The following is a 10,052-nucleotide window of genomic DNA, read 5'->3' as shown; positions in this document are numbered from 1 at the left end:
CCCACAGGAGCCCCCGGGGAGCGGGGCCCACCACCCGGCACCGAGGGGTAAGGGGCTGTGTGGGGTTGTGGCAGCCCTTCCCAGGGGACTCCTGTCCCTGGGGGTGCTGTGGCAGAGGCTGGGGGATGCTGAATCCAGGTGTGTCCCCTCAATTTAGCCACATCAGCGGCAACAGCACGAGCCGGAAGATCCTGCGCTTTGTGGACAAGATTGCCAAGTCCAAGTATTTCCAGAAGGCCACTGAAAACGAGTTCATCAAGAAGAAGATCGAGGAGGTTTCCAACACGCCGCTGCTGCTGACGGTGGAGGTGCAGGAGCTGGCAGGCACCTTGGCTGTGAATATCCCACCACCACCCACGGACCGTGTCTGGTACCAGTTCTTCTTCCTCCATGTGGACACACACACCCTCTTTCCAGCTCCCCTTGCTCCCTGTGGCTTGGCCAAGGAGCCAGCTCTGGGGCTTTCAGTTCATCTGAGGTGCCAGCAAGCCAGGGCTGTCCTCCCAGGCAGGATCTGGGGACCCAGAGCTCTCGCTGCACCCTGGCCACCTCCTCTCAGAAGGCAGGTCCCCAAAACCCAGCAGTGGGGCCACTTGGGCTGTACCAGCTGTTTGGGATGTGATGCTTCCTGCCTCTTTCCCCTCACAGGTACAGCTTCCGAGTCCCGCCCCAGCTGGAGCTGAAGGTGCGGCCGAAGCTGGGCGAGCGGGAGGTCACGTTCCTCCACGTCACCGAGTGGATCGAGAAGAAGCTGCAGCACGAATTCCAGGTGCCTGTCCCACTGAAGCACCCAGCACACCCTGCTGAAGTGGGGGCGTTGCTGAGATCAGGGATAACCTGACCTCTGTTTGGGCCAGAGTTGTCTCTATGAAAAGCCAACATCCGATCTGGTCTGTCCAGCTTTGGACAGTCAAGAAACACAACTTCACTGACCAGCTCCAAGGGCTGGTGCTCTGAGCACTCAAGAGCTTGAGGAAAAGCAGTTTCCTCCCAGCCCTGCCCCAAGCAGGGGGATGAGGAGTGTCTGAAAGTCCCAGGCAAACACCTCCCAAGTGGCTGAAGACAGTGAAGTCTCTGATCTGAGCTCCTGCCAAGGCCACTTCCAGGCAGAGGTGTCACCAGGCAGGTAGTGGCCTCCAGAACCACTTACTTGTTATTCTGGTTTCTTCTTTTCAGAAAATCTTGGTGATGCCAAACATGGATGATCTCATCGTTCCCATCATGAGCTCAGGCCTGGATCCTCAGACTCCTGCTGGAGGAATTCCCAGGGACCTACCAGCCAAGGGAGAGAAGAGGCTTTGAAGCACAGCCCCACACAGGGCATGGGGACCTCACTGGGACACGGGACCAGCCAGGGCCTGGCCACTAAATGCATCCAGGGCTGTGCCATGAGGTCTGAGCTTCTTGGTTCATCTCATCCTCATCAGTTCTGTAGGTGAGCCTCCTCCCTGAACACTGCAAGCACACGTTGACAGCAGAACCAGGCCCCAGGGCAAGGGGTTTGCTGGAGACCCAAGAACTTCATGCAGCTCCTACCAAGTTCCCAGGACTGCTGGTCAGGGGGCAGCTCAGGAGCAGCGGTGGGCTGGGCTTTCCACTGTCTGGTTCCCAAAGAGGGTGCAGGACACCCAGACCAGCTCTGCACTGAAGAAGCTGAGATCACTGCTCCAGGACATCCCAGCTCCAAGACACATCACACACTCCCTGCAGGCAGCTGGACTGCAAGGAAAGCAGGGGTGGGAAATGAGTCCAAGGTCTGAATAAACCCATCACTGGCCAGTCTGACCCAGCACCATCTCATTGTGCACAAGTTCCCACATCCGCTGAGGATGCTGCTGGGATCAGGGGGCTTTGTGCAGAGGGAAATCCAGGGATCATCCCTTCAGCCCAGCAAAAGGAGTGTCTGTGTGGGTGTGTGTGAGAGCTGGAGAGGGGAGAGATGGTCAGTGGGATGGGGCAGGGCACAGGGAGGCTCTGTATTGCTAGTGGAAACTGAGGCAGAAGTGCCAGTACCTGCTCTGCTGTCCTCCAGGAGAGGACAGGGGAATCTTCACCATGGTTTGGGTGAATGCAGGCAGAGGGAAAAAATTTCCTGGGCAAAGGAAAGGGGTGAGCCAGAGGACAGAGCACCTGGCTGTCACAGTTAGTCCCTGTCCATATGGGCCAGTCTCAAGCCCTACTTATCCCATCCCCATCTGCTGAGGGGCCTCCAGGACACGCTGGTGCCACAGGCGAGGCCCCCCCACAGGAGGAAGCCAGGCAGCAGGCACAGCTTGAAGGCTTTTATTGAAGGTGCCCAGGTAGGAACCCTTGCATATCAGCCCTTACAGCTCTTCCTGCACTCCTGGCTTCTCTTTCACCAAGTGTTTCTTCTGGGGGCCCTAGAACAGAGTAGAGAGGAGAGTGTTAGTGGCAGACAGACCTGGGTGGACATGGAGGCTGCCTCTGTGCTTTCTGCCATGCCAGACTGCTCCTGGTCTCTGTGCCACTATTCCCCAGCCACCCCAGGACCTGCTCCTGCAGGAATCAGGAGTGGGATGTCATGGCCCTTGCACAAAGGGTTTGTGTCTCCAGACAGCAAAAAACCAGCCAGAAAGTGGCAAGGAGTGACCTGCTGGGAGCCAGGCAGGCTGGGCAGCAGTCAGGGCATGTGGAGAGGAGCAAAGACAACATCTGCAGCCTGGTGGGTCCACCTCCTGTCACTAAGATCCACATCACAGCTACTCAGGACTTGCAGCAACAGCAGAAGACAGAACAAGCTCCTAACACTGACATAAAGGAAAACAGCTTAACCTCTAAAGAGCTCTGCAAAGGCCAATCCCCCTGCCCGGGCTAAGGAGGCTTAGCCACTTTCAGATGGGATTTCCAGCTGACAGGCCAGATCCAGACACAGCTCATGTCTGAGTGGTATCCAGGCAGTTGTTTCTTTCATTTCTGCTAGCTGAAGGCCTGGCTTTCTTAACACTTCCTCAGTTTCACATTCAGGCTGACTCACCAGCCTGCTGTCAGTTGCAAACCTATTGAAGAAACTCTGCTTGGTTTGGGTTTACTTGATTTTATATTTTTCCCCTCCTGGGTTTAAGACAAACCTGCAGCTTGGCCTTTTTGAAGGCTTCCTGACAAAAGGATTGCAACTTTGTGTCTGAATTTGACCCAACCTTTTCCTCTTAAGAACATTAAAGTTATAAATCACTCCAAACAAATCAAAGAAGAGCACAACTATGACTGAAAAGGACCATATGTCCAAGGCAGCGCCTGCCAAGTTAACTGCTTGTTTAGAACATCCCATGGTGAGTGGAAACTGCTTGGCCATATGGGATATTATTTGCTAGCTGGATTGTCTTGGATCGCTCACAGAACCATCATGTCCCTCCCTAGCACAGTATCTGCTGTGTGAACTGAATTCATGCCTGGCTTTTAGGCAAGAGGGTCCCAATCACTCACTCGGCTGCTGTTGTATCAAGAAGCAGATGCTTGTTTGGAGTCAGGCAGTTGCTTCAGCCCCTACTGCAAGTGTGGCCCAGGAGCTGGAAATAACTCACCATGAAGGCCCTCTTCTCCTGAGCTGTCTGGAAGCGGCCGTGGCCAAACTTGGAAGTGGTGTCAATGAATTTGAGCTCAATGACTTCCTGAGACCGGCGACTTGTGTGCACCAGGAGGGACTGGAAAAGAGGAGTCACAGTGCACCAGGCTCTGAAATCAGCCTGCTCTTCACCTGGCCTTTTCTGTCCCCTCACTCTGTTTGTGGCCATGGTTTCCATTTCCAGGCCCCCATGACAGCCCTTCAAGGCCTGCAGCTTCTGTCTCCAGACAGACTGCACCCACTACCACCCATCCAGCTGCAAACATCCCACTGAGCACGACACCCCTGTGTCACACACCCTCTGCAACACAGCACCAAGGACCCAACCAGTTTCCCTGCCCCAGCAGCTGGAGGCAGTGGTGTTCTCCAGGTGGAGAATCTCCCTCTGGAGAGCTACAGCCCGTCCCTCACCTTGCGCAGGGTGAGCACACGCTTCTTGGTGCCCATCACACAGCCCTTCAGCATGAGGAAGTCGTTGTTGACCTCCCCATAGTGAGGAAAGCCACCCTGTGGGGAGAGGCAGAGAGAGGGTTGGCAGGCAGGGGAGCTGGGTGGGAGCAGATGTGACCACAGGTGCCATTTTCCAGGGAAGAAGGCAGGTCCTGAACATCCTGCCAGCTAACAACATTCAGCACCCCTCAGGTGGCCTGCTCAGGACCACCAGAGCCCATCAGCCCTGCTGACAGCATGACCCCACCCAAGCAGTACCCTGTGTGAGCTGGGGAACCAGCAATCCTGCCTCCTTCCCTGGGGCATGAGGCTGAACAGGGAGCAGAGCTGGCTCAACTCCCAGGTTAACCGTTTTTAATAAGCAAGAGCTAAGTTTTAAACCAAATAACAAACACTGATCTGTGAAGCATTATATTCTCCATGTCACTTATACTTTTTCTTTTTAAATGAAATTCTCAGTTCCTGCCCAAGTTTGAGCTGAGAAGTTGTATGTCTGGGTCTACCAATGGGCCTAAAAAAGCCACCTCACAGTGGTGGTTTATCTGTCTCCAAAACACGAGGAGAGGAATCGCTGGGGTTCTTGCAGTGAATGTCCTTCAGATCACTTCCCTGCAGCTGCCTCCAGCCAGGGAATGACTTCCCTGCCTCAGCTGCCTGCAGCCCTGCCCAGGCACAGCCCTGCTGCCCCCCAGCCCTCACCAGAGGTGTGATGGTCTTCTCTGTCATGTCGTAGTGCGTCGAGGCGTTGTTCCTCACCACCTTCCCGTCCTGCACGTGGATCCCACGCCCGATGCGGTAAATCTAGGAACAGAAAGGGATCCAGAGGGTGACTTTCCCTTTTCCTTTAAAGGTCATCTAGTCCAGCCTCTCCTGCAGTTCACAGGGACCTTTTCAACTAGACCAGATTACCCAGAGCCCCATCAAGCCTGACCTTGAATGTCTCCAGGGATGGGGCCTCCACCACCTCTCTGGGCAGCCCGTCCCAGTGACCCACCACACTCATGGTAAAGAACTGCTTCCGAATGTCTCACCCAAATTTCCCCTGCTCTAGTTTAAGGCCATTGTCCCTCGTCCTCTCACTACAAGCCCTTGTAAAAAGCCCCTCCCCAGCTTTCCTGGAGCCCCTTCAGGCACTGGAAGCTGCTCTAAGGTCTCCCTGGAGCCCTCTCTTCTCCAGGCTGAACACCCCAACTCTCCCAGCCTGGCTCCAGAGCAGAGCTGCTCCAGCCCAAGGATCATTTTTGAGGCCCTTCTCTGGACTCATTCCAACATATCCATATCCCTCTTGTGTTGAGGACTCCAGAGCTGGACACAGTACTCCAGGTGTGGTCCCTTGAAGAAGGAACAAGAGGGAGAGATATGGAGAAGAGCAGCACTGCAGATCTCTAAGGAAACATCTGAGGAGGAGAGAGGCCACCACGCCAAGAGGATGGTGACAAGGTGGGAGGAAGGCAGGCAGGTGCAGCAGGGCTCTGAGGAGCCCACCTGGGCTGTACCTTCTTGTTGAGCTCGGTGCGGTGGTGATAGCCCTTCTGGCCAGCCCGGGCAATGGAGTAGCCCACCCGGGACGGGTGCCAGGCGCCGATGCAGGCCACTTTGCGCAGGCCCTTGTGTGTCTTCCTGGGGAGCTTCTTGGTGTGCCAGCGGCTCGTCACCCCTGCAGGTGTGACCAGACAGGGCTGTGAGGACACCAGGGAGATTCAGGGCTGGGGAAAGGGGAAGGTCTCAGCATTTTTTTGGAATTTCTCAGAAGACAACGCGTTGGAAGGAGACCAAGAGCTGTCAGCCCCGTGACGGGGCAGAGCAGAGAGTGGTTCTCACTTCCCAAGGGTCCCACCAGACTGTGGTACCCTCTGAGCACATCCATGCACAGGCACAGAAACACCCACAGCCCCACACAGGTGAGGTTTGTGAGAAGTGCAATGGCTGACGTGCTCACGGTGCCTCTGAGCCTCCTGGGAGGGCTCTGGGCAGAGCAGACACCACCTCCACTGAGATGAACCAAACCAAGCTCTGCTACAGTGGAACTGTATGTTATGGGTGATGTCCAGAAGCTCTTTGATACTCCCTGTAGAATAAGTTGGTGATTTCTCAGCATGGCTAACACTCCCCCCAAGCACTACTTTATGGGCAGTGTCAGAAGGACAGAACCAAGCAAGGGACTCCCTGCTCTGTACCTTTCATCCCATGCCCTTTGGTCACACCAATGACATCGATCATCTCGTTTTGGCTGAAGACATTGTGCACAGAGACCTGCTTCTCCAGCCTCTCACGGACCCAGTCAACCTTTTCAGCCACTGTCCCACCATTCAGCTGGATCTCCATCACATGGGCCTTCTTCTGCCGCAGCGGGAGCAGCTTCATCTGCAACAGACAGTAGGTTAGGGAAAAATCTTGCCTCTCACCTCCCAGGCATGAAGATGAGACCAGGGCTGCATCACCCACCACTGGTGAGGGGCTCAAGGGGTGAGAGCAGGACCAGAGCCCTTCACCTCCCCTCTACCACACTGTCAAACCCAGTGACTTGGCTCAGCACACCAGCATTATCTCTTAGACACAACTCCTTGTCCTCAATCACCCTGTCTCCCAGTGCTCCCAGTCCAGGCAGGAGCCAGCATCTTCCCTTTGGTCGTGCTCCACTCCTGCTTCCAGACTGAGAAGTTACTCCTAGTTGTCACCAAGAGGTGCCTCTGCTCCCTTCCATCCCAGCTCCTTATGCAAAGCCTTTGCCAAATGCCACAGCCAAGCTCTGAGGGTCCGTGCCAGACACAAGTGAAGCCTTGAGCCAGCTTAGCTCTGCCCCAGACTCCAAAGCAGCCATTAACTCCAGGGACCAGCATAAAAATGGTCCCTGCATACCCAGCCATCAGCACCTGGCAGAACTGTGGCAGCCCCTGGGTTATTTTAGCCCAAACATGTGACACCAGTTGCTAATTTGAGGTGATCATGGGGCCTATGGTCCCTCACTGACACAGGGCTCACCCCCTGCTGAGGCTCTGTGCACAGCCTGCTCTGCTCCATGGTGTGTGGGGGCTCCCCTCTGTGCCACAGCCCCCTCCACCAACCTCCAAGGGCCAGGGTTGGTGCCAGGAGGTAGCTGGAAAGGCCAGCCAGCACCTCCCATCACCTGCATGCCCTGTCCCACACCCTCCACCTGGTGTCTGCCTGCTCAGCCTCCTGTGACTCCCCCAGGAGTCCCTGCTCTCATCCCCTCACCAGGCTCCTGAGCTGTGGAAGCCCCTGAGCCCCTCATGCCCACCCCCAGGTCAGGCTCTGACCTGTGTGTGTGCAATGACACGGATGACCTTGCAGTACTTCTTCATCATGGCAAAGTCCTTCTCCAGCTGCCTTTTGCCATCCTCATCCTGCCACTTCTTGCAGTACTTGGTGAAGGCCTTCTTCTTGCTCTTGTGCCTGCAACAAAAGTGTTTCCCATCCAGCAGGGCTGAACAGTGAAGGGTTTCTGCACTTCCCTGAGACAACATGGGGGGACAGATCACCTTGCCAGGCAGTTCTCAGGGGACACAAGGAACCTGTGGGTACCTGACTGTCAGGGCCATGACACAGGGCTCTGAAGTGGGGAAGAGGAAAGTGAATAATCAGCTGTGAAAAGTGCTGGTAATTCAAGCCTTTTTGCATGAGGAATCCAGTTGTCTCACACTGACTGGCTGAGCGCCACCCAAATACAAGCCCAAAATTCAGAGCTGGAGTGGGGAGAGGAGAAAACAGCCCCCAGCAAGGATCAGAGGCATGTGGTGGGTGGATCTCAACAGTGTTGCTGCAGGAGACACGGTTCCTACAGTTACCAAATTCATGTTTCCATTTTCCTCCCTGCTGGTGTGGGATTCGGGGGTGTTGAAGTTTACACGGGCCAGGGGTCACATCCTGCATCAGTTTTCCCCCTGACAAATCTGCCTCGACGCCCCTCATTTGGTGCCTCAGCTCCTGGATCACAGTTTAACGAGGCAGAGATGGGCCCGACCCACACAAAGGAAAACGAACCCATAGCCTGTGCTGCCATCTGATCCTGTGCAGAGAGCTTAGTTCAGCTATTAGAATAAATTTGCATACGCGTATGTGGATCCTCAGCATCAAGCTGCTTGCAGTATCTCTGTGCATGACTAAGTAAACAGCAGTTTCCCTCCCCCCCAGAGCCAGCTGCTGGTAGCTGAGCTGTTTTCAGTGGCAGGGCACCATGGAGAGCCTGTGGGGACAACCCGTGAGGGGCTCCCCCCCTGCAGACCCCAGGGACCCCCCCAGCCCCAGGGGTCACCCACCAGTTCTTGTAGAAGCGCCGGCGACACTCGTCACTGATGTGCTCAGCAAAGACAGTCTTGAAATTCCTCAAGCCTTTGGGTGTTTCTATGTACCCCACAACTCCCACCACCACCATTGGGGGGGTCTCAATGATGGTCACAGCCTCCACCTCCTCCCTTTTGGAGACCTCTGCAAGACAGCAAAGAGAAAGGGTGCTCAGCCAGATCAGTCCGTGGAGCCATTCGTGGCCTGTGCCACTGGAGCAAGGATTGTGGTGGGGACAAGGTCACCCTCTGCTCTCCCAGCCACCCTCAACCCTTCCACCTCCCACCTGCTGGAGGACCATGCAGGGTTCCATCCCCAGCCAGTGCACAGGTCAGACCCTGCACAGTTTCACCCATCCTGCCCAGGCTGGGGGCAGCAATGCAGCCTGGAGTCTGGCCCCAGTCCTGTGGGCATTCCAGAGGGTAACGCTATAAACTTCCCCAGCAAGACACCCCAAACCCAGGATGTGTCAGGTAGTTGCTCTGCAGGGTACTTCTCCCAGCAGGACCCAACCAACCACCATCACCATGCCAATGTGGGGACCTCCCAGGAACCCCCAGACTCGGCTCAGGCTGGCTGTGAGGTGGCTTTTGGCCACCCAAGATCTGGATGGCATTCCAGGAGCAGCTTCGTGCTCCACTGTCCGTTCCCAATAGCAGCCTCTCCCACCACCAAGTCCACTCCCACATTCCCCCCTTGCTTCCATCAGCCAAGCCTTACTGAGCCCAGGCCTGTGCACCTCCCGCACGGTGTGTGTCATGCCAGCTTTGTAGCCCAGGAAAGCTGTCAGGTGGACTGGTTTGCTGGGATCATCCTTAGGCCAGGCCTTCACCTTCCCGCGGTGGCGGCGGCTCCTCTTGTGCGGGAGGAAGCCCAGGTGGCCGTGCCTGGGGGCAGAGAACTTGCGGTGGGACTGTGGAGAGGAAGAACAAAAGAGATCAGCCCCACTCTCAGGTCCCAGAATGTGTCAGGAAACATGTCAGCACAACAGGAAATGTCCCCTTTAACATCAGTGACTGCTGGAGGGCTCTTCCTCAATTCCAACATGAGAAAAAGAAGCTCATAAGGAGGGATTTTTTTAAGCTTCTGTCATGTTCACTGAAGAATTTAGGAAGTTTCTGGACAAATTATGCCTATTAACTGAAAAAAAAACACCTTCAACGTAGTGTTCCTCCTTCTGCTTGAGGCCTTTGAAGGAGAAATATGTTCTTTAATAGGTCTGCCCCACTGTGATGTTAATTATAACGACTTTATTTTGTGTTTTGCAACAACAAAAGGGGCCTGCTCAGAATTCCTGGGCTTCGTGTCATGAAGGCAAATGGCACCAAACGAGCTCACGGTCAGAAGGGGGAGGAAGCCCAAAGGAATCAGCAATAAGAACATGCCCAGGTTAAGTGTGCACCTTGACAACCGAATTAGAAGAGCTAAATCTATAAACCCCGATCGCACGGTCATGCTGAGCCAGGCAGAGGGAAGCAGCAGCCCCTGAGAGACGTGGACAAGTCCTCACACAAGTGGTTTCCAGGCAGGGGAGCCGGGCTCAGCCCAGCAGAGCAGGGCGAGAGCCACGTCCCCTGGGTCTCCCCCCTGGCTCAGAGCAGCCCCAGGACCTGCCTGCACGTCCCACCAGGCCTCCTGTCCAGCCCCAGGACCTGCCTGCACGTCCCACCAGGCCTCCTGTCCAGCCCCAGGACCTGCCTGCACGTCCCACCAGGCG

The 10,052-nt window shown here is 55.6% G+C and overlaps 2 protein-coding genes across 2 annotated transcripts in view; one reads left to right on the top strand and one right to left on the bottom strand.

The window, feature by feature from the left end:
• The window catches only part of LOC104386233 (testis-expressed sequence 2 protein-like), a 5,095-nt gene extending 3,793 nt beyond the window's left edge, over positions 1-1,302 (top strand). Inside the window, exons 7-9 of the mRNA XM_009994809.1 lie at positions 158-370; positions 649-769; positions 1,177-1,302. Of these exons, the coding sequence (XP_009993111.1) occupies positions 158-370; positions 649-769; positions 1,177-1,302 (460 nt within the window). The remainder of the gene's footprint in view (positions 1-157; positions 371-648; positions 770-1,176) is intronic.
• A 966-nt stretch (positions 1,303-2,268) lies between these two features.
• Positions 2,269-9,790, bottom strand: RPL3L (ribosomal protein L3-like). The gene is made up of 10 exons (XM_009994798.1): positions 9,674-9,790; positions 9,056-9,248; positions 8,311-8,479; positions 7,312-7,447; positions 6,211-6,397; positions 5,530-5,690; positions 4,733-4,834; positions 3,995-4,090; positions 3,543-3,662; positions 2,269-2,381 (listed from the first exon to the last, which is right to left on the bottom strand). The coding sequence occupies exons 1-10, from the start codon at positions 9,788-9,790 to the stop codon at positions 2,325-2,327; spliced, it is 1,338 nt and encodes a 445-aa protein (XP_009993100.1). The 3' UTR covers positions 2,269-2,324.
• Between the last annotated feature and the right edge of the window lie 262 nt (positions 9,791-10,052).

Source organism: Chaetura pelagica, unplaced genomic scaffold (assembly GCF_000747805.2).
Source record: "Chaetura pelagica isolate M959 unplaced genomic scaffold, ChaPel_1.0 scaffold1820, whole genome shotgun sequence".
Lineage (NCBI taxonomy): Eukaryota > Metazoa > Chordata > Aves > Apodiformes > Apodidae > Chaetura > Chaetura pelagica.
This window is presented reverse-complemented; position numbering and strand designations above follow the sequence as displayed.

Coding starts and splice junctions, on each gene's coding strand:
- RPL3L (XM_009994798.1), bottom strand. CDS start 9,790: ATGACCGTGCGATCGGGGTTTATAGATTTAGCTCTTCTAATTCGGTTG. Junction 8,480..9,055: donor GGTGCACAGGCCTGGGCTCA/GTAAGGCTTGGC, acceptor GCTGTCTTGCAG/AGGTCTCCAAAAGGGAGGAG. Junction 2,382..3,542: donor AGGAGAAGAGGGCCTTCATG/GTGAGTTATTTC, acceptor ACTCTGTTCTAG/GGCCCCCAGAAGAAACACTT.